The sequence below is a fragment of the Neomonachus schauinslandi genome, chromosome 10 (genome assembly GCF_002201575.2).
Source record: "Neomonachus schauinslandi chromosome 10, ASM220157v2, whole genome shotgun sequence".
NCBI classification, from domain to species: domain Eukaryota; kingdom Metazoa; phylum Chordata; class Mammalia; order Carnivora; family Phocidae; genus Neomonachus; species Neomonachus schauinslandi.
Window position 1 is genome coordinate 51,987,137 of NC_058412.1, and position 26,973 is coordinate 52,014,109.

A 26,973-nucleotide genomic window follows, 5' to 3' on the forward strand; every position below is an offset into this window, starting at 1 on the left:
TAGCAGCACCTTGAAGAATTCAAGATCTTTGCTCAGCAGCAGAAACCCACACACAATCCCCTGGGTGCTTCGCCTGCCGTTCTAAGCCAACCGGCGGGGAAAGCTAGGCTTTCTGGGCTGTTCACAGAATCCCCCAGATGTATTTTCTCACTGCATGAAACTGGACTACATACTCTTATTTTCTCATCTGCATTGCAATGGTATCGGTGAGAGTACAGATTTCGTCTTTTAAAATCAATTTTACATAAAAATATGCATGTGCCTATATTTACACACCTCTATAGTTACGTACAATTGTCAAAGTCTTAAAGGCTGGGGTTTCTATCTTTGCCCATCCCCTCCCTCCGACAACCCTCATAGAAAGGTTTTTTCATTTTGCTTAAAAAAAAAAAACCCCAAAACAACCAAAAAGACTTTAGAGCTCTGAACAGTCACGCTGGTGGATCAGTGAATGACAGGACAGGTTGGCCAATCAGGGCTGCTGCTGAGCTGCGTGAGGAAGGGGCGGGGTAGCTGCCTCAGACTGAGTTTGCTGGTTACAGTTTTGGTTAGAGAGAGGCCTAGCTCGCATGCCGATTCGGTCCACCTCTTGGGCTTTGAAAGGTAAGGTCTAACCCTGGTGTCAGTTTATCACAAGTGCATTAAAAATATATCCATTTCCACATTTATCTATGCAATCAAATTGAAAAGGACCAGACAAACAGTGCAAAGGTCAAATAATTACTGTTTTATATTGGGACAGTACATTTCATATTTCAACCAAAAGACAAAAAATGCAGTTTAACTTAAACAGAAAATAACGGCATCTCTCAGATGCCTTATTTCTAAATCGAACAAATACACAAATTCTGTTCCCTTCCCTCCCCCAATGCAAGCCCACAAGCTTTGCCCAAAGTCTTGAGTTTTCGATGCCATACGGCATCCAGCATCTTGGACTTGTGAGGCGCTTGAATGTAGCAATTAAAACGCTTGAGAGGTCTAGCGAATGGCATTTGAAAGGGACCTCAAAGTGCAGATATATTTTTTCAAACATGTTACAGGCTGAGCTGGCTCGTTGAACAGTATCACTCTGCTTAATTCAGGAAGCAGGCTTTAAAAATGCAAAAGGCATACAAGTTGTATTTCAGTGCAAATCTTTAGCTGGTCATTGGAAAAGATTCCAATAATAAAAAAAAATCCTTTGTGTCACCTGCCCCTCCCCCCACCCACCCACCCAAAGCTGAAATGCAGGAAAAAACAGAACAAAACAAAAACAGAAGTACAGATGACTTTGGAATCATTTAGGAATCGAACTACTTCCAATTAAAAATTTTAATACAGTAGAGAATCATTAAAATGAAAGAAAAGTAATCTTGCTTTGTTTAGACCGCTCTTCGTGTATAGAATGAGCTTCCGCGTGGAGGGCGTTTGAACTTTGAGTCGTGTGGAAGGTGGAGGCGGTGGAGGCGCCGGAGGCGTGGCGAGGCTGGGGTGCCAGAGAACGCGGGCGGCGGGGGCTCGGGGCAGCCGCCCGCCCACCTGCCGCTGCTTCAGCCGTGGAGCCCTTAGGTTGCAGTGCGTCTGTGGATTTTAGGAATGTTCTCGTCACTTTGTGACACACACTCTGTTTCAGCGTCACAGGTTTTACAAATGGTTCAAATTCAATGAAAAAGATTTGCCAGAGGCTGAAAACCTCGACCTCAAAAATATGAATGCAAAAATATTAAGGGGGAATGAACCAATTTTGTAGATACCTACATACAAAGTTTCTAGAACATCTATAAAAGCACAAAGTCATAAGAATTTGTTTTCCATTACATTAGTTTATATAAAATGAATAAATAGTATTTATAGATTTAATGTGTCTTATGTACATATACATGTGCTCTGTTTTAGCTTAAATAAAAATGCTACAAAGTGGGAGACCACTTAAGGGAGAAATCATAACCAAAAAGAGAGATCAGCCTTTTAAACTAGAAACCCAAAAGCCTCCATAAAGAAGTTTCTGGGTATATCCAAAAATAAGGAGAGGAATTCTGATAACACTGTACCATCCCCTCCTGTTCACCTGCAACAGAGAGTAGAAATGCGGACTTTTCCTTTCACTGATGATGGACACTAGCTCAGCTAGCGCCAAAGCTCAGTTATTGCTGAAAGTTAAGTAGGAAAATAGATTAGAATTGGACCAAATGTCACTTATTTGGGGGTGAAAAAAAAAGGCATAATCACTTTGTGTTAAGTGGGAAATGGAGATCTCGTTTATCTCTGAGGTAGGAAAAAAAAATGTTCCAGAGACAAGTAGCATAACAAACTTTGAGGGAAAAACGTGCCTTGGGAGAGCAGTACACAGCGCGGTCCCAAGAACATTGCACACAGAGAGATTGTACCGTCTTGTTTGTTCATGCTGGAACTTGCATGAGCTGTGCGACCCCAAAGACATGTTAGCACGGTGTCCCCTTTCAAGTGAGAAATACTGCTCCCGTCCACACGCGGGTCGGGGGAGTTAGCACGGAGGGGGTGTGTGTGCGTGTGTGTGTGTGTGAAGGGTGTTTTCTGGAGGTATTCCTGACTCCTCACGGGGGGTGAGGTCCACGGTGAAGTGCTCTTAAATGCCGCTTTCAAAGCTTACTTTGGAGTTCTGAGATCAGGATCTCAACTTTTAAAGTTTGTTTCCTTCCGTTCGCTAAGCACAAGAACATTCGGACATTTCTGCTAGGTGAGTAACACAGCCAGAAAACTTTAAGAAAGGTTTGCTAGACTACCGGGGACAGTACATAAGAGGGGGAGATTGCTGAGCTGTGAAAGTTGCTTATTCGGCCTAAGAATTCTTGGGTGCTTCAAATTGATTGGAATGTACAGTCTGGCAGACGGGTTTTTATGGAGAGAAAGAAGCTAGTGGATGCAGTCAGAAACCCACAATCCTAAGCACTTCCCGGAAAACGTTTACAGAGCTGATTCTGGTACAGGTGGTACACGGAAGCTTACGTGCAAGGGGACTGCGGCTGGGTCCGATACACTACCTAATCCGCTCGGCCGGCACAGCCCTCCTGGAGGCAGCCGCGGGCGACCCCGCGCTCTCAGAGGCCCAGACACGTCTTGTGATTGTCCTGGAGCTTTATTCTCTTCATGCTGGAGCTGGAGTAGCCCTCGTCGCTGCCCAGGCTCTGCATGCTGCCCCGCTCGTCCGAGTCGCTCACGCTGCTGCTGCTCCAGTCCAGGTCGCCCGTGAGATAGTCTGTGCTTTCAACGTCCACGTCGATTTCTTCTGTGGGGAGGACAAGAGACACGGGTGAGGGCGGGCTGCGGGGCGCTCGCGCCGAACCCCCACGCCAGCCCCGCCAGGCCCTGCTCCGGGCCCGGGGCCTAAGTGCGAAAAGGAAAGACGGGCTCGTTACGGGAGGCCCCGGGACTCGACCTCGAACCGGGTCTCCGTTCCTCCCTGGCGCTGCCTCTGGGGACGCGCACGCACGCGCACGCAGGCACAGGCCGGCACGCACGCAGGCACGCACGCGCACGCACAGGCACGCGCGCGGGGCGGGCGCTCACCCCGGTCGGAGTCCGAGCGCTCCGAGGAGACGGTGGAGCCGATGCTGTCCATCCGTATCCTCTCGATGCCCAGCTTCTCCAGCTGCCGCTTCAGGTGCCGCTGCTCTCGCTGGAGCTGGTCTATTTGGTGAATGGCTTTTCTGTCACAGTCTTCAAGTTTCTGCAAGTCAGAGCGGTAGTTGTTGGAGCCTGCAGGCCGATTTCAAAATTGCCAAGGACTCTGCATCTTGCCCTCGAGCCGCGAAATAGGGCAGTTTTCCTCAGAAGCCATTGGGTGTCAGTGGTCTAACTTCTCCCAGGGCGGGCCGGGGGCCGGGGCCTCCCGCCTCGGGCTCGGCAGCACCGACTTTGCTGCGGCTCCCTGCACCGTCACAGGGCTTCTGGGGGCTGAGCTCGGCCCCTCTAACACCGGGGAAGAGCCAGCAGCCCCCCCACCCCCCCCGGTCTGTGGTGACACCCGGAACCCCACTCTCTGAACTAGAGCCCGGCGTGGGCCATGCAGAAGTAGGGCTCGTCAGCTACGTGTCCTAATTATATCAACATACATATATCTAATTATATATTATTAGCAACAGTTAATATGTTCTATATATTATATAACATTATAACATATATCAACATATATATCTAATTATATCAATATCGAGTTATTCCAAATCTCAATCAACTTCTGTTTGGTAGCAGGGAACAATCAGTCTTTTGAAGTCCTGATTCCAAATTGTCCAACACAAGAGCTTAAACGCCTTTCCAAATACCACTTGTTTTTATAAATCTGTTTAACTGTGGTTATGTTGCCCTAAACAAAGGTTCTTTTTCCCTCCAGAATTGTCATGTATGCATGCCACTAACCATAATTAAAGTGACATTTGTCCAGTAATGACTAAAGGATTATTACTAGTGAGTTTTGGCTGTGGCTCGCAGGAGTCTGAATACCACTCCACTGCCTCACCTTTTGCTATTCAAGCTACGTGCTACAAGCGGACTCCCTTTCAGACCCTCTGGGAGGTGCTGGGGATACAAGGTGAGCATAAAGACCTCGTCCCCTCCTCCGACAATGGAGACAACCAAACAGTCACACAAACCATGGTCAGATGACAACTGTGATAAGTGCTAAGAGAGAAAGAGCCAATAATAACTCCATTTGTGGCAGGAAGGATATAAGCAGGTCAGCAAAAGTTTCCCTGAGCTAGTGATACCTGTGTTGAGATCTAAAGGATGACAAGAAGTTAACTAGGTGAAGAAGGGTAGGGAAAGCATACCAAACAGAGGGAACAGCACGTACAAAGGCCCTGTGGTAAGAGCATGACAAGTGCAAGGGGCTGAAAGGGCATAGGGCACAAGACGCTGCTGTACAGGCAGGTGAGGGCCAGGTCACACAGCCTGGGGCAGGCATGCTGACAGTCTGTCCTGAGCCACTGATGAATTTTAAACAGGGTGACATGTTGACTTGAGCTTTGGAAGGATTATTCTTAGGAGGCACAGAGCTTAGCTCAGAGGCGGCCAGAGGAATACAGGGAGGCCTCTGAGGAGTTCACTGCAGTAGATGACGGTGGGTGAAATGGGAGCAAGCCTGTGAAATATTTAGGTCTTGGAGAGGACTTAGATATATATGGCTACAGAGCAAGGGCTAGCAAGGATGACCCAGAGTTTCTGGCTTAATAAATGGACAACCCTTTCACTTCTACATAGGGGTAAGGAATATTCAGTTGGGTTCTGGACATGTTGGGTTTGGGATGCCAGAGATCATCTAAGAGACAGGTTGGAGGATTCCCTAGAGGAAAGGACTGTCCTGGAGATACACATTTGCTGTCCCTCATAAACAGACAAACCCTTATTAGACAGGTAAAGCTAAAAAGGAATCCCAAGGATATACTTACCTTTATGTGTAATTTGGCTTTTGTCAATAAACTCAATGTAGTGTGCCGGTTCGATTCGGGCCCAAGCGGAACTAGCCCCTTCAACTTCTCCAGGCACAAGCGAAGATGGGCCCGCCTACAAAAACAAGGTCACATAGCACTAAGAATTTCACAGTGGGCCAGAAGGCACTCTGGAAGAACAAGTTCTAAAAGAGTATGAAGTTGCCCAGGCCCAGTAATGGCAAATGCCACCAATGACCTCTGGCCAAATAAACAGCTTTGGAAATTAGACAACTCTGGTGAAAGCCATGGAGAAGCCAAAACTGGGGTTTTCTCAAGTCTCTTTATAAAATAGGTGTTAGGGCAGGGACTAATATCGACTATTATTAGGCATATTTATCAGGTTATTGCCAGGTTTCTGGGTTATGATGTGACCTGACAGAACATGCCAGGGTTTGAATCCTTTCAACCCATACTTCCTCTTTTCCCATCCACGGACCACTAGAACTAGCACACTGCTGTATATAGTATTTACACATGTGAATGACCTGCATGGTTATTCATTACAGCTTGCTTTAAAATAGCAAAGATCAAAACCACCCAAGTCACCAACAATAGGGAGCTGGTTAAATAAATTATCATGTATCTATGCAGTGGAATACTATGCAGCAATGAAAAGAACTAGGATGTGCTCTATTTACTACTAGGAAAGAACTCTCAGCTATATTGTGAAATGAAGAAAAGCAAGATATCAAACCATGCATACAACATGCCATCTTTGGACAAAATGGAGGAAAAGTAATTATGTTTTCTTATATGGACAAAAATCTTGAACAATAAGAAACTAATAACAACCGCAAGGAGAGAGAAGTCGGGGCATAGGCAAGGATAAGGAAAGGGAGTTAATTTTTACGGAACAACATATCTTCTGGTTTTTCAACTATGTAAACTGCTATTCAAAAAGTAGATTTTTTTAAAAATAAGGAAAAAGCACATCAGCATTGCTACACCACACAAGCATGCAGAACAGCTAGAGATAACCACATGTAGGCCTTGAAGGGTGTACAGAGGTACAGTGGGACGGGGCAGGAAGGGAGAAAGGCCAGAGGAAGCAGAAGCTGCAGTGAGCCACTCAAGAGAGAACCTTTAGTCACAGACTGACTGGAGTCCCTAAAGTTTTGGAAATTAACACTTCTTTTCTTTGTGCTTTATTTGAGAACCTAGCAGATCCCATGAATGGGAGAAACAGCCAGAAATCAGAGTTTTTGCCTCAGCCCAGCACGTCCTGAAAGCCTTCACAGGCCATTCCAACCCATAGTGATTCCTCCACTTTCTGAGCACTTAATGGTTTATACTAGTCAATGGGAAGTTCACGGTTCTGCCTGAATTGTTTGGTATTTGCTACTTAACCACTCATTCATTGCAAACTCCTCAGAAAGTTGGACTGCCACTTACTACGGTGCCCCTCCCCCCCCTTAATAAATGTCTGCTGAGTGGGTCATGTCACTATTCAACTAGACAGTGAGCTTCTGGAGGACACAGTCCATCTCTACTCCACCTCTGCACCTTCAACAGTGCTTAGGCTCCTGGGGTTTTAGACACATGCCCACAGCCCACACACAACCACCTGGAGCAGAGTTCCCGGGAGCCAGGAGACAACCGTAAAGCTTAATTTGCCCTCCGCTCCCCTTAAAATTTTTGACTGTATTAGCAAAAGTTGGAACTAAAAGAAAACTGCTTCAGAAAGCTCCAAGAGGTCCATATGTATGATAATGACCAAGGAAGTCCATTCACACCTTTCATATCAAGACTTCGGGATGTTCCTCCAAGGCAGATCTAACAAGTGGTGCATTAGACATCCTTCCAAGGCCCCTGCCGCCTCCACTTCCAAGCCTCCTTCCTTGTCTAGCTCTCGAAGGAGCTGTCCTAGACTCTCCGAGGGCCCTCTAAGCCTTGACAAACTTGAATACAGCAATTGCTCTTGAGCTAGGAAGATTTAATGGTACAAAAATGCCTTACTCTTTGACAAGACTTCCACTTGCCCTGAAACCCTGTCCATGTGGAATGGTCACAAGCAAAGTCTCCCATTAGAGGTTTGCTCCTCCTACCACTACAGGAGGAAAAACTGTGTGTAAAATGTACCTGTTCACCTTGGATAATAATATTCAAGAAGAGTCATGAAAATAGATATTAGAAACACCATGAGAAAGTATAGTCACTTATGCAGTTATCCAAATTATTTCTCCCAAAGTTTATAGACAAACTGTCAAGTTAGGAAAAAAGGTTCAAAAATTAGATGTAGACATTTTTCAGCTTGTTATCTGCAAAGACTGCATGATTCAGAACAGAGTCCTATTAGTCATTTTATGATGTGGGTTTATCTACAAATATGAGTATGTAAATTTTTTAGGAAGTTTGTCTACTGATAAAAATATAATAAAGTCATCTTTCCATGCATCGTCATTTCTAGTTGTACAGGGAGTCTAGCCCAGAAAGTATAATTCTCACTACCCAAATGTGGGTTCTTCCAAAGAAGACTTCCAGTTGTGAAACCAGAAATAAGCCATTTGACTAATTCAAGCTAAGGATAATACATGTTCATTCAGTGTTTTTTTTGGCCTGGTTCTATGAAAGTACGACCAGAGCTTTTCTGGATTTTTGTCGAGATCCAAAGCCAACTTCTGTCTTTGGTAGTGCCTGTCTTGGCCTCCTCTAGCACCACACTGCTCAGCCCACTGGCTGCCCTGCCCACCTGCAGACATCCCCAGGCTGGCACCTAGGCCAACCACAGGGGAGGGGTGAGGTCTACAGAGCAGGCTCGGTTCTGTCATGTAATAGTGAAATTCAACTCCTGAACCAGATAAATAAGCAAACAGACTCCTCTGTAAAAGCTCCCTCTGAGGCTCCTCAACCCTGACACACACACACACACACACACACACACGCACGCACGCACACTGCACCCTGGATCTGCAACCCCTCAGCCAGCCTTGAGAGCACCCATGAAGCACGAGATCCAGAGCAAGTAACACAAGCACCCATCTCAGCTCTTCCTCCCCAGTCCTGACTATTCCCCTGCCCAGGGCTCTGGTCCTCAAGGAGGGGATCAGTGTCCTGTTCTGAACTAGGTCTAACTTCCCCTTGGGGAACCAATAGAGGTTTTGCCACATGTACTTAAAAGGAAGCCACTCAATAGCCCAGTCTGATCCCTACTTAGACCTCCTCCCAGCCCATCTTCTTCAGCCAGTCATCCTGTTGCCAAGAGCTGCCTCCCTGCTCCCCACCCCCAGCAGAAGGGGCTTGTGCCAAACCCTGGCTCCTTCCTGCTCCCAACTGCCTCTTCTGTTTGTGCTGATCCAACTGCTTTGTACCTAGGTCATGAACCTTGACAAACTTTCTGTGCTGACTCTTCAGAAATATTGCTTTAATTATTCTGAATGGACAGATACACCTTTGGTCTATAGTAGCATAAAGAGACCAATCTTTGATCTGAGCTATAATCAGTAATGCTCAGAATCAAGTGTGCCCTATAACTAGGGATAACTAAATTAGATACAAACTACAGTTTTTCTTCAGTAAGGTTTTGAAAGGGATCTCAAATTTTGTTTTTAGTTCTTTTAATAGTCTGAATCTGTCTGTCACCATACAACCAAATGTTAGCATGGTATGTAAGAGCAAAGGTTTGGGACCCTGGCTTTGCCACTTACTTCCTGTGTGACCTTGAGCCGATCACAACTCCACGTGGCATCAGCTTTCTCAGCAGCAGACAGGAACACCACGCCCGACAGGGCCGGTGTATTAACTGGGACAAGGAATGGAAGCCCCTGGCCAGGATCTGACAGGAGTGCGCTCTTACACGGCAGCTGTTGTTCTTTCTAGTTTCTTCTGTGACCGATAATTACTGGGAACAATTTGTATAACACCATAATATTCCTTTGAAAATCAACAGGAAACTCAGGGCGCCTGGGTGGCTCAGTCGTTAAGTGTCTGCCTTCAGCTCAGGTCATGATCCCAGGATTCTGGGATCGAGCCCCGCATCAGGCTCCCTGCTCTACGGGAAGCCTGCTTCTCCCTCTCCCACTCCCCCTGCTTGTGTTCCCTCTCTCGCTGTCAAATAAATAAAATCTTTAAAAAAAGAAAAAAATAAAATCAATAGGAAACTCAAAAGTGTCTCACTAGGTAGATAGAAGCTATCTGGTAAAATCCAATTCTTCCTTAAAGAAAACACTTATCTTCTGTCATTAAAGAAATTTAATGGAAAACGTAACCTATTTTCTATGGCAATACAGATCTTGCTTATGCTAAAGATACTATTTTTACATTTTAAAAAAATCAAGGACAGTGAAGGAGACCATCAACAAATCTAAAAGGCAACCTACTGAATGGAAGAAGATATTTGCAAATGCCATATCCAATAAAGGGCTAGTACCCAAAATATATAAAGAACTGATACAATAACGCCCCCAAAATATAATCCATTTAAAAATGGGCAGAAGACATGAATGGACATTTCTCCAGGGAAAACCTACAGATGGCCAAGAGACACATGAAAAGATGCTCAACATCACTCATCATCAGGGAAATGCAAATCAAAACTACAATGAGATACCACCTCATATCTGTCAGAATGGCTAAAATCAAAAACACAAACAAGTGGGGGCAAGGATGTGGAGAAAAAGGAACACTCTTACACTGTTGGTGGGAATGCAAACTGGTGTAGTCACTGTGGAAAACAGTATGGAGGTTCCTCAAGAAGTTAAAAATAGAGCTACCCTACTATCCAGTAATCACACTACTAGAGCAAAACAACTAAACACTAATTCAAAGGGATACACGCACCCCTGTGTTTATAAGCAACATTATCTACAACAGCCAAAGTATGGAAGCAGCTCAAGTGTCCATGGGTAGATGAATGGGTAAAGAAGATGTGGTATAAATATATACACAACATAGTATTATTCAGCCATAAGAATGAAATCTTGCCATTTGCATGCAATGACATGGATGGAACTAGAAAGTATAATGCTAAGTGAAATAAGTCAGAGGAAGACAAATACTGTATGATTTCATTCACATGTGGAATTTAAACAAATGAGCAAAGAAAAAAAAAAAAGAGGCAAACCAAGAACCAGTCTCTTAACTATAGAGAACAAACCTATGGTTACCAGAGGGGAGGTGGGTAGGGAGATGGGGGAAATAGGTGATGGGGATTAAGGAGGGCACTTGGGACGAACACTGGGCAATGTGTGGAAGTGCTGAATCAGTGTATTATACACCTGAAACTAATATTACACTATGTTAATTGTACTGGAATTAAAAAAAATTCAAAAAATTAGCAAGGATCTTATAAAGCTAATGCATGCATAAGAGAAGACTCCTTGGCCACACATCATGTAGAGTCTTGGGTCGAAGGGAGCCCAAGCCTGGGAGGGAAGCATCTGAAGAGCACCCGACTCTCCCTGCCCCAGCTGCACTGCAAACAGCCCAAGGAAAGTATGGGGGCAAAGACTGACCTTGGAAGTCCACGCACATCTCTGGATGTGCTATCTATATCCAAAGCACCGAAAATCTCTCTCATACAACAGCAAGAAGAAAGGAGAGCATATTTAGGAACAAACTTAAAACAGCTTAGGAAGGATCTCTAGGAAGGAAACTATAAAACTTTGCTGAGAGACAAGAAAATCTGAATAAATGGAAAAAAGTAGCACCTTCCTAGACATGAAACCTAAAAGCAAAGATGCCAATGTTACCCAAGTTTGTCTACAAATTTAACATAATTCCAGGGGGAAAAAATCCCAAGTGTTCTTCTTAATGCTGGGAAATTAGTCTAAATTCCATCTAGAAGAATACATGTATAAGGGATTGCCAGATTTTTGAGAAAGAATGAGGAATGTGCTATACCAGATAAATTGTATTATAAAGCTTTAATAATTAAAAAACAGTATACACTAATAGAGGAATGGGCAGATAAATCAAGGGAACAGAATAAAAAATTCCCAGAAACGGACTGAAGAATAGGTATGAATTTAACATATAACAGAGGTAACACTACAAATCCTTGGGAAAAGCATGGATTGTTCGGAAGATAGAGGAGTGGGAAGACTAACATCAAAATAAATTCCAAATATATTAAAGATTTAAATATATGTTTTGATACCACACTGTTCTGTTGTTAGTTTTCCTTAAGTCTTGTCAGCCATGAATTATGGAAAACTAAATATCCAAGCGAACGGAAGTCATTAATGAAGAGGCTCTAGGCTGCTGGAGGCATACCTCCTACCAGAGCCCTGGGCACCGACAGAAGGCACCTGGGCTAGCCAGCGTGCTCTTAAGACAGTTCTGAATGCTGCTCTTTTTATTTCTGCCTCCAGACTTAAGCTCCCTCGAGTCTATCCGTGTCTCTCTCCCTCTCAGGCCAGCAGATTTGTCAACTGGAGAATAAACTGGGAAAAGAGTTAAGACCATAGATAGACTGTGCCATCTGCAGCCAGTGCTCCTGAATTTGCTAGGTTACCCCAAAAGTTCTTCCTGCCCGAATGTGGCCAACGAGTGGGAATGGTATCCAACCGGGCACATGTGTGTGTCTGTTAGGAGGAAGGCACCGCTGTCAGATTACTTTTTTTTAACTGGAGATATAACTGAACGCTCTCACAGTAGAGTGTAGGACAGGACGCAAAGAAGAGTTAGAAGGTCCGAGCAGAGCGTACAGGATGGCGGCCAGCGAAGGGGGTAGAGAAGGAGTTAAATTCACAGGTGGAAATCTAGAACCATGCACTTGGCTCTCATTCACTTTCTGAGAGATTACTGTGCGCTGCCACTTTCATCGGTGCTGGGACACATTGTCACGTTAGATCAAGTCCCTGCCCTGGAGCTTCTTAAAATTTAGTCGGAGATCAAACATAAACAAATTATGGCAAATTACTGATCTGAGCTGCCTTCAGACTATGACAAATAGCAGCCCTCACTAAAAGTTCTAGAACAGGCTCCCCTTTGCCCTCTACCAAACCTATTCTTTCTTTTCCCTCACCCATATCTTGTTTGACTTAAAAGGTTGTCAAGCTTCCATAGACCATCAGAACCTGCTTTTTCCCTTTCCAAATAGATCACATTCATTTCTTCATTCATTCACACACAGCACACTTCCTATATATCCAACTGTTCTTTCATTACAAAGTAATGGGAAAGACCAAGACTTCCATTTTGTGTTAACCCACTGGAGCCTAGAAATAATAATACATCTGCAGATGCTGACCTGAGAGTAGAATCTGGTATCTAGGCAATCCATGTCCCTTCTCTTTGAGAAACGCCCTACCTAACAAACATGATACACGGGACCGGAGTACTACTTCTCATTAAAACTGGGCTTCAGATTCTTCACTAAAGAAAAAAAGCAAACAATAAACAATAGCCTATTTAACTCTAAAGTTTCACCATCTTATTTCCTAGCTTTGTGTGGGCACAGAATTAGCCAATTAAATAGCTTCATAAATTCTATAGGATAATTGGAGGTTTAATAAAGATTTCAGATATGTATGAGCTGTATAGTGAGAAAAACAGGTTTGGTATAGTGAGTAAGAAGAAACAAATCATCTCATGGGGTCAAAATTTACTCTCTAAAAGTGATTACAGGTCACAAGAGATACTTTCTCCAGATTTGGGGTTGACAACAGAGCATTACTGGGTTAAACAAAAGGTCCAGGTGAAGACTACAAGTCATGCTTTGAGGAAAAATGTACTCTCCTCCTTTCCCTAAAATGATCCCTTTATAAATAATTGCCAGATGCATCATTACTACCAACTTAACCGGAACCTCGGAAGGTTTTGAAGATTTTTGATAATTGTGATAGTAATCCTTATAAAAAATACAGAGGCAGTTCTATATGCCAGCTGTATGGGAACAGGTCACTCCATGAACAAGGCATAAATAGCAATTCACGGTGGCTATATTCTGAAGTTATAAGATCACTTCTCTACTAAAAGTATGAAATACATAGTATATTCATTAATATTTCCTTTCTAGAGCCCAATTTTAAAAATGTACACAACACATCTTACGGTTGGTACTTGCTAGCTTTCTCACCCTTTGACTATTAATGTCTATGACAAAAAGTCAGGCAGTGCCCCCACTGCTCCAGTAGGGACAGGAAATTAGTTGAATAAGCAGCATATGTCTTTTCTCCAAGTTTTTCCAAGGGCAGATGCCATCTATCCAAGAGGTGTAGTCCAAGAAAGATAGATTCTAGCGGTACAAATCTGGGTGTTCTTCCACACCATCAATGTAGGCCAGATTTGCACACTGATAACTACATCCCTTTGTAATAACCAGGCCATGCCCTTAGCCCCATGTGGCAACAAAGCAATGCGGATTTGTTACAACACCCTAGAGTGAAATCTGAATGTGGTCAAGAAAGTTCAGAAACAGTAAGAGTGGTGCAATGCCTACCACAACTCGGGCCCAGTGCAAAAGTTATGCCCCTACCCTCTTCTGACAGAAGGAGCTTGGCCATTTGAAAAGCCAATATAACAATAGGGACCCGCAATAAATTAGAATATCCTGCCAGAAGAGACCTGACTGCAGTGGTTTCTCATACCAGACCAGATGCCACTGAAATACTGTTAAACCAAATGAAAGTAATAGCTTAGATCAGGCTGCTGAGTCCTCCTCACAGAGCACACACAAAAATCTTTTGTCATGGGGTCAGAAGACTCTAGCAGAGGTAATCTCTCTAGACCAGCTGCCTAATTCCAGCAAGGCCTGCATATGTACCATTCCAGAAAAACGAGTGTCTATTACTAAAGAAGATGCCAGAGCCTTCTTTTGAAAAAAAGTCCATTCTAGCACCTGACTCCTGACCCACTGGCTGCAGCTTATATGCAGTCAGTCTCCATTTGCTGAAGTGCTACTGAAAGGCATTCAGACCAGAGGAATTCCCAGCTAAGAGAAGGAAAATAGTAGAATTATCATCAACAAAGCCATATAACAACAACAAGATTCAAAAATTTTCTCTATTCCAGCAAAAATTTGTAATTACGATGGGAATACAATAGTGATTTAAACTTTTTTAAAAAAGATTTTATTTATTTATTTGAGAGAGAGAGAGAGAGCATGAGGGGGAGAGGGTCAGAGGGAGAAGCAGACTCCTCGCTGAGCAAGGAGCCCGATGCGGGACTCGATCCCGGGACTCCAGGATCATGACCTGAGCCGAAGGCAGTCGCTTAACCAACTGAGCCACCCAGGCGCCCATGATTTAAACATTTTTAAATGCAGGAATACCTTTTAAAAGAAATATACAAGATACACGGGGAAATACTATAAAACTTTAGAGACAGAAAACTGATCTCAATAAATAAAGTCACATACCAAATCCTGGATGGAAAGAGATTAGACGCGAACGTGAACTTTTAAAGGTTAATTTATATTGAAATTCTTAAATTTTGATTTTGAAAATCCCAAAAGGATTTGGAGGTTGGGGAAATGGATTGATTGACTATACAATTCATAGGGAAAAATAAACTAGTGAAAATAGCTAACAACATGGTAAAAAAAAAAAAAAAAAAAAAAAAGAAGAAGGGAGGAGTAGGGATTTGCTTTACCAGATCTTGAAGTGCATGATAAAACCTCAATGACCGAAACAATATTCACTGGCACAGGAAAAGCAGAGCAGATGAGCAGTGGAATAGAAGAACCAGTCTAGAAATAGACTTAGCCATGAACAAGAATTTAATATACAATAGAAGCAGTAAGTTCAAACAGTGAGAGAAAATGGACTCTCTTAAAGGAAATGATAAACTGGACAATAATATGATACTCAAAGGGGTGATCTCTTTCATATATATCCTTCATATTATATCATCTTTTCAAAATAAGGAAAAAACCAAACGCCTGAGTAGAAAATTGGGCAGAGATTATTAACAGGCAATACAAACACACAAAGAAGAGAAAATTATTTGACTGTGCTAGTAATGTAAGAAATGCAAATTAAAACAAGTTGTCGGCTTTTGTTTTTTATGTATCAAATTCATGAAGGTCTTAGATTATACTAACACCTTGTGAAGTGTAAGGCCTGTAACCTGCCAGGTGGGCAATCCAGTAGTCAACATCGAAAACCACAACAATGTGTATATCATTATTTCCACAACTATAAATTTACCCTAAGGATATAATTATGGTGTTGGACAGAGATTTATCTACAAGGTAGTTTAAGGAAGTATTGTTTATATTAGCCAAATACCGGGAAGAACTTAAAACGGGATTGGTTATATGAGTTACAGCACATCCATATGAGATACTACAGGGTATTCACTAAAAGTAATGTTAGAAAAGTAGACTTAAGGGACGCCTGGGTGGCTCAGTCGGTTAAGCGTCTGCCTTCAGCTCAGGTCATGATCCCAGGGTCCTGGGATTGAGTCCCGCATCGGGATTCCTGCTCCGCGGGGAGCCTGCTTCTCCCTCTGCCTCTCTCTCTCTATCTCTCATGAATAAATAAATAAAATCTTTAAAAAAAAAAAAAAGAAAAGTAGACTTAAGGACATGGGAAAATATTCATAATGTAGCTTGAAAAGATAGAAATTATTATTTTTAAAGATTTTATTTGACAGAGAGAGACAGCGAGAGCGAGAACACAAGCAGGGGAAGCGGGAGGGGGAGAAGCAGGCTTCCTGCCGAGCAGGGAGCCCAATGTGGGACTCAATCCCAGGATCCTGGGATCAGGACCTGAGTCGAAGGCAGATGCTTAACTGACTGAGCCACCTAGGCACCCCGAAGATAGAAATTATTTACTCTATGATCCCATGTTGACTTAAAAAAAGTATGCACAAAAGTCTAGATGGATACAGAACTTAGCAGGAATGTTAGCAGCTGTTACTGCTGCAAGATCTATTACAGGTGATTTTTATATTTTTTGTGCTTTTTGGAACTTCCCAATTTTCTACACTAAACTATACTTTTATTTTCCAAAAACAACTGTGGAGATATACTTCAAAGTTCCACTGCTGTCCTCTGGCAGCTAGAATTATGGATGATTTAAATTGTTTTTAGACTTTCTATATTTCTCAAGATTTTCTGTAAGATTAGTTGGTTTTTTGTTTGTTTTAAAGATTTTATTTATTTGAGAGAGAGAGCAAAAGTGAGAGAGATCAGAGAGGGAGAGGGAGAAGCAGACTTGCCCCTGAGAGGAGAGCCTGAGGCAGGACTTGATCCCAGGACCTGGGATCATGACCTGAGCCGAAGGCAAACGCTTAGCTGACTGAGCCACCCAGGCATCCCTGTAAAATTAGTTTTAAAAAGAAAAACCGCACACTCAAAGTGTTTCCTTAGGAGGCTAGACCCACAACGACCAGTTACAGTTCAGAGAAGCACAGACCGAGTGACAGATGCTCCTATCTATGCTGATGAACTGAATCCTTCACCCCAGGGGCTTGGGCTTCATCAGGCTCTGTATTCCCAGCACCTAGGACACAGCATCTTCAGTGCTCCATGAATGCCTCATCTAGAGAATGGAAAATACAAGCCTTCTAGAATGGTGGAGGTGGGGTATGTTCCTACCAACACCAAGAATATTAAAGTGGTAGTGTTGAGTATATGGTCCTCTTTGTGGAGTCCTAACGAACACCAATTACTCAGAATCTCTAAAGTGCCACAGAAAAGGTTTCTGTTTAAAAATCTAACCCAAGTATAATCAACTCTGCAATCTCAAAGAGGAAAACAAATTCCCATTGTTAGAAGGTCTTTCCCTAAGTTTTTGTTTTTTGTTTTTTTGAGAGCCATGTCAATCTTTTTATGTGATGTTTTAAGGTAAAAAATGGCTAAAGTGTATATGCACTTAGCAAAGCGGGATTGTTTTATAGGCGTCAACTACTAAAACCAGGGAGACTACAAGAGCAGCTGTTGAACTGACTTCAAAACCCGAAGATTCTTAAGCATCTACACTCATAAGGGGAGAAGAGCTGGGCAACTTTAAGTCCCTCCCCTGGACTGCAGCAACCAATTTTGGTTAAATTAAGAAATTTGAGTCTTTACTTCCCTCTTTTCTGTTCACATGCTCTGGACTAGAGAAAGAATTATCAAGACCTTAAAAGACCAAATTCCAAAAAAGAAAGGACAATAAGGAAACTAGATAACTCTTCAGCGAGCAAAAGTTGACTGGTCACACGGAAGCAGTCTGAATTAGAAGCAGCTTGCCCAGTGGGGACTCCAAATCCAGTTTTCTAGATTCTTTGCTTCCATAGCCTCTCATGTATACCTCAATCTGAGCCATAGCATATTCATTCAGACTGTCTCTGCATCTTTCCCATTAGACAGACAACATTTCTCTAGGAAGGGGACCATGCTGATTTAATACCCCCAGTGCGAACTCGTTTAATACCTAGTACTGAGTGCAAGTTCTTGAGACACTGTAGGCAAAAATAAACACCCCTGAACTGCTAAAAGGTAAAACTGACATTGTGTGGCATTCTTGCAGAGGTAAAAGGCATAAAGTTGTAGTAAGTGCAAAGAGCCCTTGCCTGAAGGGGTAAAATTTTAATAACAAAAATGAGTGTCTAATGGAATAAAAAAATAAATGCCTACGTAAGGTGCGGGAGAAGAACTAGAAGACTTTTCAGCAGAAAGAATCCCAGTTTACCCAGTTCACCCCAAAGGCAGAAAGTTAAGAATCTAAAGATGAGAAAGAGAAGCCACATCTGATTACCTTTCCACCTTAAAAGATACTTTCGAGTTCCCAATTCATGATCTGGAAATCCCTAAAGCAAAAACGAAGCTTTGACTTCAAACACAGTCACAATCAGAGAAAGTAAAAGGGAAGAAGAGGGATGGGGAGAAGCACGTGTGCAGGGAGGCACATGCACGCACACACAGAGTTCCTCAGCGGAATCATGCTAAATGTTCACCCTGTTCCAACATTCTCCTTCCTAGTAGGTCAGTCTGCCCTTTCACGGATGAAAAGTGTCATTCAGATTCTGACTTTCAGAGTCAGGCTCCCTCTTCAAAGAAGGTTTGCATGAAAAAACCATATGTATTTACAGAACCATCATTACACATCATCTTATTCATGCAGAGCACCGAGAAAGCCACTCAATCTGAATGGGTAGCCCGTATTTCAAATTGATGGGAGCTCGGAGACCAGAATGAAGCTTGTTCAATGGTTCTCAGCCCTGGCAGCACATAAGAATCACCTGGGGAGCTTTTAAAAAAAATACTAGAGCAGAGTCTCAACCCAAACCAATTAAATCAGAATTGCTAGGGGTGAGGTCTGGGCATTGGTTTCTTTTTTTCTTTATTTTAAAGCTCCACAAAGAATTACTATTTCCACCCCCCACCCACCATGGTAAAAGTGGTTGTTTTTTAAAAAGTCTTTATTAGAGATAAAAGATTTGTTTTCAAATACTCCATGCAGAGGGGTAGTTTTGATTATACAAGATTAACAAAATGTTGATTGTTGAAGCTGGGTAATGGACACATAGGACTTGATTACATTATTTGTTCTCAAATATTTGAAGATTTGTATGTTATTTTATAAAATTGGCAGAAATAAAATCTGTTCCTTCTCCTCAGATGTATACATGTGTGTAATACAAAGATATTTTTTAAAAAAACATTAAAATAAAAGCTTTGCAAGTGACTCTAATGTACAACCAGAGTCAAGAACCACTAGGCTACATCGTTGAAGGAGGGGCAAACCAGATTTAGAAAATAAAGACTTAAACAAACAGCAAGAGGCAATCCAGGTGAGAGAGATCAACTCAGGAAGCCAGATGGATCCAAGGGTGGGTGGCAGACCTCCTCTAGTGAATCACCATCTCCAATTTGTGCTATGCATATATTTGCCTGATTTTTGAGAATCTTTATTCACAAGTAAACTGTAAATACACACACATATGTATATTTATATATATCTGGGTGTGTACATGATTTAAGACAGAACTACCAATTATATTCAGTAGCATGTAATTTTTTTAAAAAACACTATCTGTGGAAACACTGCTCATGACCTAAACTGCTTTGGCCTGTGAAACAGTCACCCAGGAAGGCCCTCCTTAGGAGGAGTGGGTTGCAGGAGTGAGGGTTGGGGGTGTGGTTTCCGGAACCTGCAAGCCCTTCATCTACCTGAGTGATTTAGGGGTAGTGCTGCTTAGTCGGCCTGAGGAAACTCTTACATCAGGTGTTACTTGTGGGAAGAGCCCACGAAAAGCATCCAAGTCTCTAGGATCAGGGACTACATCAAAAGGACCCCCAACCCACCCCCAAAATCCCCAACTCACCTATTCTTCTCCATTTCATTGTGAGTTGATCTGAAAGAGGGAACAATAAGAAAACAGTAAGATTCTTCTTGTCTTAAAGAACTATTTCAGCACCAATACAATTACTTTAACTTCCTTCTCTCCTAAGTTGGTAGGAGAGAAAACAGAAAGGGAGGAAAAACTCAGTGGGATCTGCTAAAGAAATCAGTTCCTTTGAGGAGTTAAGTAAATGTAAATATGTAAAATAGAGTTCAAGGAGAAGTGACAAACTTAAGAGGCATGCAATCCCTAGTGGAAATGTAATCCATTTGAAGAAAGGAAATAAAAGGGGCCTATTTATACAATGAGAAAAACAGCTGCGCCATGTGATGTGAATTCAGGTTATAGAACACCAAAGCTTTCTTCAGGCTGAGGGTAGAAGAGTGGAGGTGGCACCTCCTCCTAGTCCTGCAGTTTTTTCTAGGTGTAGTAGATATGCCAAAATTTTATGCTAAGTTGCTTAACAATAGGATACAATTTTAAGTGGATAAAAATAATCCTTTTTCCCCTCAATCTTTCTACTCCCTGACGTAATTATTTGATCATGTACAACCTCCTGCAAAACGCTACTGGTGAACAGCTCCCAAATGATTTCAGGAAGGGGCTTCTAAAACTTAGCTCAACATAAAGACGATACAGACCGGTGAAAGCCACAGTGAGGGTGAAATGTGAAGTCTAGCTTTGCCACCAACTGGTACTGTAGAATAAAATTCTTTACCATCTTGTCCTTGGTTTAACCCCGCTGTAAAATGGGAGTAAAAATTATTGTCAATTATCTAGTGAACACACACAGATCAATGAGGTAGCAACTATAAAAGTGATTAGAGAGCCTTGGACAAAAGCTATGGTGGATGTGAAATCCTATTATTAAAGTGTTTATAGCTGACCTTGAATATAAGGTCTGGTCTAAGAATTTATGGACAGGTTTCCATAGAAGTCACAGGAAGTCAGTCAATATGGCCACTACTGTGTCGTCCTCACACAACTCCTCCCTAATTATAAACTTGAGGAACATCCCAGCATTATAAAGGAGCTCAATCTTGACCTTTCTTAATGGAAATTCTCCGGAATCTAACCCGTTCAGGAGAGAACACCCTGGCTGAGGCCAGAACCTTCCTGGGCATACAGAGGAATTCTCAACAGTAATCATGGAGAAACAGGACTTCTGTGAATGCTCCGCCACTCATTTATATCAGGGGGCAACCACCGCCAAGTTCATTCACACCAGAGAAGGGTGGTGGAGGGTTTATAGTCTTGGAATGAGAAATTTCCAATCCAGCAATAAAACTTCTCTTCCACAAGGCTCTTGGGACACCGATTTTTATTAACGAGAAAAACCAAGAAAATAATTACAGTATTTTAAGTTTTAGAATATTTGTTTCCTAGGTAAAGGACCCCAAAATTGGTTACCTTAAAAGCTTTACATTGATTCACTTGGTTTTCCCTCAACTTTCTTCAGTTACATTTTCCTGAAGGTTTACTTCCTGCAATGGCCAGCAGGCTATCACAGTTAACAAGAGTCAGGCCTGCACTACAAACCTTTGGCTTTAAAGCACGTGGCATTTTAGTTTTAACAGGGAATAACAAGTTCAAAGTCTGACAGATTTTTTAAATGGATGAAAGTATATGATAGCAGCTGGTCAGAATTTCCCCGTTTAACTGTAGGCAAGGACCATTCCAGGAAGGTGGTGGGAGAGAGAAGGGTGGATATTTGAAAAGAATATAATCTCTGATTATAGAAAATAGCACACAGGGCACTCTTACCAAAAATTTCTGGATTCTTTGAAGATACATATAAGAAAAATTCTGAATCCCCAAGATAAACTTTTTAACAAATTCTGTAGGACAGACAACTCCTTCCAGACTTTGAACAGTTTCAGTAACTACAGATCTTATTTGATTACTTAAGAGTATTAACACATTGGGATTTTTACAAGGGGACTTACATCTAATGGCTAAAGCATTACTGAAGTGCACTTGGGTGACTGAAACTGAGTTTGTCTTTAATGAAAATAAGCCTTTCAAAAACGATCAGATTGCTTGCCAACTGTTAATGGGTAAACATTTATATTTTTAATTAAAGTATTATGAGAATACATAGATACCTTGTGTCAAAATTATTTTCCATGTGGTTACTGAAAAGATTTGATAACTCTGGAATCACTGGTAAAGGTCAAATGTCACCATTGAAAAATATATTCTAACAAGGGGCGCCTGGGTGGCTCAGTCAGTTAAGCGTCTGACTCTTGATCTCAGTTCAGGTCTTGATCTCAGGGTCATGAGTTCAAGCTCCACATTGAGCTCCACGCTGGAGGTGGAGCCTACTTACAAAAAGATAACTAAGCCAAACTACAGTGTATGAGAATGGAAAAAGTTCTTGGGTTCAAAAAGATTCTCCATGTCAGCTCAGCTATATGGCCACTGTTGCATAAAAGAGCTAGGTGGCAGGTCCTGAACTTCCTCTTTCACGAGTGCCAAAGCCTGCTTTGCAATTTTACAAAATATACCTCTAAAAACTCTGGATTTCAGTTCTAAATAATTAGTAACTGATTTCAAAAACCCGTAGGAAAAAAAAAAGATTCCACCTCCCCTGTATTCCAGTAGTTCTCTGGATAATTCTGAAACAATCAATATTCACAATTTCATTTGTTTGTTTTTTAAACATGCAGCTAGAGAGACTGGATTAGGATCTGCATTTTTAGTTCCCAAGAAGTTGGATATGTGGCTAAATCTTTTTTTTTTGTCCAAGGAAAAGTAGCCCCCTGACTTGACTCTACAAGCAAAGAGCACAGCATTTCAACCTGAATTAACAAGAATAAACTATTATCTGGTGGTTATGTAAACCAGCAGTGATCTCTCCATCGCCCTTACCTCAGTTCAAAATCCTGACCATACATGGCCTTGGAGAGAAGTCTAATTCAAATCAAGGGTTCAAACTGCATTCTCTGGGGTGATGTCTCACTGCTCAGGTAAGGGTCATTCCAAACAGGGCATGAAGGAAGTGATCACATTTAAACAAAACAACCTGCTCTTGCTTCATGTTTGCTTCGTGCCATCTCCAGGTTTAATCATGGTCTCTCAGAGATCCTTGCACCACTGAGGATATTACCCTAATTCATTATTAGTCAAGAATATGAGAAACTGTGATAGCCTCCAGTCTGAAACCATGGAAAACAAACCAAGCCCATTAACAGAAGAGAGCTTTTCCAAAACTCAGAAGTTACAGCTATTTTTTCCATAATAACACTGGATATTAAAGAGAAAGAATCTGTTTCTTGACTTGCAGTTCTCAATTATCATTATTTTTCTTTCCTAATCACCTTTGGGGACCAGCCTACTTCTCTTTCAACATCCCTTTCTCTTCCTCTCCCCACCACTGAACCTCCTCCAAACTTAGGAGAAACTTAGTGAAAAGAAAACTTTACTTTTCCTGTTTCACTTTACTTTTCCTGTGAAACTTAGGGAAAAATAAAGTGCTAAGGATTAAGCCTTGACTAGTAAGGTGGACAGTTCGTCCCAAATCATGAATGGACAAAAGTAAAAGCAACAAATGGACTACCTTTTTCAGGAAAAATAAACCAAAAGGCTTGAAAGTTCTTCCAAACAAAATCTTAAAAATACTGTAACAAAATGCAACACAGCTAAATCATTTTATACCACTGCATAATACAAGTATTAACATTCTTCTTATAGGCCCTTAATACCCACACACAGACCTATTAGCTACCAGGTAGCTTTCACAGGTAATGTGAAAGATGGGAGGGAAAGGAAAAACCACAGGGTAGTTAATTACTAGGTTCATCCCTCACGTGCCTTCTTAGTCAAGAGCTCAGTACATGTGTGCTGTTCACATCCTGTGGTTCTACCAACACTAAGTACAATGGGATGAATCAAGGATAGAAGCAGCAGCAAGAACAAGTGAGTTTTAGGTTTAAGTGGGACCTCCTGGCTTTCAGTGGTCTGTATTATGCCACAGAGGCTAACCAAATACAGTTAGTTGCAGGGAGGAATAAGGATTCTAAGTCAGTGATGAAAATGTGAATGACTTTAATTTACTGGAATGAAAGGTGTAAGTAAATAGACCTAACAGATTTCCTACCTAACTTATATTTTAAGGGCAAAGAAGGAAAAAAGGGAGCAGTAGCATTAATAGAGTACTCATAGGTACCAGGAACTATAGTCAGGGTTTTAACGTGATTTCACTGACCATTATCCACATACTTCCCAGTGAAATTCACAGATTTTAAGAACTATAAGGCTAACATAAAAGGACTGTTGCATATTAATCCTCCATCACTAAAAAGGCAGGTTTTAACCTCTATCATTCCTCTTTGCCATTATAAATAGATGTAACAGATTGAGACAAACCACTGCATTTCATTTACATGTCAAATATGAAATCCTACCACCTACGCTAAATCAGATACTTTAACATGTTTATAAAATCTTCACTATGAAAAGTAAAAGAAATGGATAATGTCCAGCATTTTCAATTATAAAAAACCTGCCCTGAATCTGCAACTTCTGAAGGCAACACATTGTCATTGTTACTAATTTCACTGGAAGTTTCCAGAGATTTTTGTTCCAAAAGGGAAGAAAAGCAAAATTAAGTTTAAAAGTTCATAAAGAAATATAAAACATTTCCATTTCTCTTTTCTGTCCCCTCAACCCAAACAGAAGGGCTGCTTCCTCAATGGCTTAAGACCATGTGTGCCTTACTGAATCATGATTGCTACTTAACATATTTACTGGGTCATAAGCACAACAGGCAACTTCCATTCTGCAGTTCGTATCATCTGCACTATAATCTAAAAGAAAAAGAGAAATATTTACCAAATTACCTGCTACTGCTGTTATTCTTCTTGGATTTGTTCCTCCGTTTTAAGGCATCTCTGTCCTTGTTATTGTATGGTAACATGGAGGCATAACCATGTTCAGCTTCTAGAAAACCGAAGGATCCAGTTAATGAATGAGCCTAGAACATTCAATACTCTCTCCCCTCCACAGTATTTCCTTTTTAAATTTTATTTTTCATTAAAAGAATATTGTGTTAAGAAACAAACGATGCAAGGTGGAATTCTTAGAACAATGATTTTTTTTTTTTTAATTGTGTGAATACCCTCAGTTCGGAGCAGGTGTAAAGGAGCATTCCAGCTGCTCATTGTTGAGAAAGACACAGCAAGTCGCTAAGCTCATGGAGCTTGGGTTCCCCATTGGCAACGTCCAGCAGGTTGGCGTGCTTTAAGTGGGACCAGCCTCAGGCGAAGGTGCGGGGCAAACACCCGGAACCCAGAGGGCGGGGAAGGGGGGGGGCGCAGGGGAATCGCTGCTCCTCCAGTTGGGAGACCGGGCGCCGGGCCCACTTGGGGGCCGGTCAGGACGAGCCCCGGTGAGGTAAACCAAGGGCCTGGCCGAGGGGACCCCGGGCACCCCATTTGCTTTGCGGTGGGGGGCGGCGCTTCGGACTCCGGGGGGCAGCGGCCCCTTTTCCACCCTCATTCATTGCCTTTGGGGCAGCGGCGGCCTCCCTTCGGACCGCGCGTGGGGAGAGCTGGAGGGGTTGGGAGCGCTCGCGGTCGCGCTCTCTGCGCCTCCAACCACCCCCAGAGCGTCTGGGCGCCCCTACCCCGCGGCCGGGCCCCTCAGAGCCCCCGACCCCGGCTCGGGACGGACCCCTCCCGACCCCGTGCACCTCTCTCCCGCCGCTCCAGGTAGTCGGCCGCCTCCAGCAGCATCTGGATGTTCATCCGAACCGCCGCCGCCATTCTGCACCGGGGGCCGGAGCCGCGGGACCAACCCCCACTGCCCACGGGCTCGCCGCCGCCGCCGCCGGACACCCGCGCCCTGCTGTGGACCCCGCAGAGCAGGGTTGAGAGAGCCTCTTTGGCTACCACGCTCGCCAGAAAGGGGGGGGGGGCCGGTGAGCTGGGCACCACCGACACCGTGACAGAACCCGAAGAAGAGCAGCAGCCGCCACCGCCGCGGAGTGTTTATCTCCGACTCACCATCCCCCCGCCCCCAGGCCCTTCTCTTGACAGGCCCGCTTCGGCTGCGTTCCTCATTGGGCACCCAAAAGAATGCCCCGCCCCTGACCTTGTCCGATTGGGGAAAAGCATTACGGCCCCGCCTACTAGAGTCCGCTCCTCTCTCTGGTTGGTCATGCTTGACAAGGCCCGGGCTCCACCCCCCTTTCCAATTGGTGACAGGATTCGCAACTCCGCCTCGTGCTCCTTCCCTGTTTTCCATTGGTTCTATACCGACAACCCCCTTTTGCTTTGTTAGTATTGGCCCAGAGCTACAGAAAGCGAGCCACTTTGCCTATCTCCCATTGGTGGAGCCGGCTGAAACCTCCCAGTTACGATGACGTCACCTTTCTTCGGGTCCAGCGAGCCCTGAGTGGCTGGTGATCAGCGGCGCCGCTACTCCTCCCCTGATCTGGCATTGGCTGGGAGGGCTGACCTGGGCGCTGGCGCTGATTCACCGGCCGCCGTGGAGCTCGGCTCTGTCCGGCCCTGCCTCGGACCTGTTGCCTGGACCTGTCCCCGGGGAAAAGTTCCGAGGGCCTGCCGGGTATCCCTCGAGTGGAAGGCTGGCACCGCGCGTCGCCTGGGCGCTCTGTCCCGCTCGGGTTCCGGGCCGGAGCCCTTGGTCTGGCGGCCACGGTCTCAGAGGTTCCAGGCTTCCCGGGACCCGGGCGGCGGTGGGTCCCGCCGCGAATCCCTCTGAAGGGAGAGGGGCGCCGGCAACCTGGTGGGCCCTGGGCTCCCGCGGGCGCCACGTGGCTGTGGGGCTTGAAGGAAAAAGCTTGGCTCGCGTTGAATGCTCGCCGCCCAGCGTTTCTTCTCTTCTCAGAAAGCGGTGAAATCGGGCGGCTGTTTACAGCCCTGCGCGTCTTTTATGGCACTCTCCACCCCTACCCCAAGTGCAGGCATAATCACTCCCTCACGCGAGGGGGTGCTTCAAAAGCTCAAAAACTTACTGCACCTACAGAATGATTGGGGCTGAATCCCGAGGTTCTTTGACCCAAATTTCTTACAGTCTTCCCTTCCCTTTTAATTCTAGATGAAAACATTAAAAACAAAAAACAAAAAAACTTCCTCTGTCCAAGTCTGTAAATCGTGTTTGTGTGGGGGGTAGTACCAGTAGAAATATATAGAACTAAAAATTTAAGGATTATTCCCTAAGCCTATCAAGATTTTTGAGATAAAAGCTAGCTATCCGGAGAGCCAAGTTACATTGTTAATATACTGACATCTCCATCTTAAAAAGGAGGAATAAATGTCTTGGTAAGCTTGAACATATTTCATAAAGCTTT

General features: G+C 43.4%; 1 protein-coding gene across 5 annotated transcripts; it reads right to left on the bottom strand.

Moving 5' to 3' along the window:
- MXD1 (MAX dimerization protein 1) lies at window positions 1-25,669 on the bottom strand. 5 transcript variants are annotated; one of them, XR_002480831.2, is made up of 7 exons: window positions 25,351-25,669; window positions 24,500-24,599; window positions 19,641-19,670; window positions 5,403-5,517; window positions 3,526-3,685; window positions 3,000-3,244; window positions 1-1,560 (listed from the first exon to the last, which is right to left on the bottom strand). XR_002480831.2 is itself a non-coding variant. In XM_044918571.1 (6 exons), exons 1-6 carry the CDS (start codon window positions 25,421-25,423, stop codon window positions 3,057-3,059), a joined length of 663 nt encoding a protein of 220 aa, XP_044774506.1. In that variant the 5' UTR covers window positions 25,424-25,669; the 3' UTR covers window positions 1-3,056. The 5 variants fall into 5 exon arrangements, 3 of the variants coding, with proteins under 3 accessions (XP_044774506.1, XP_021554753.1, XP_044774507.1); XM_044918571.1 differs by having other exon boundaries at window positions 1-3,241; XM_021699078.2 differs by having other exon boundaries at window positions 1-3,244.
- Between the last annotated feature and the right edge of the window lie 1,304 nt (window positions 25,670-26,973).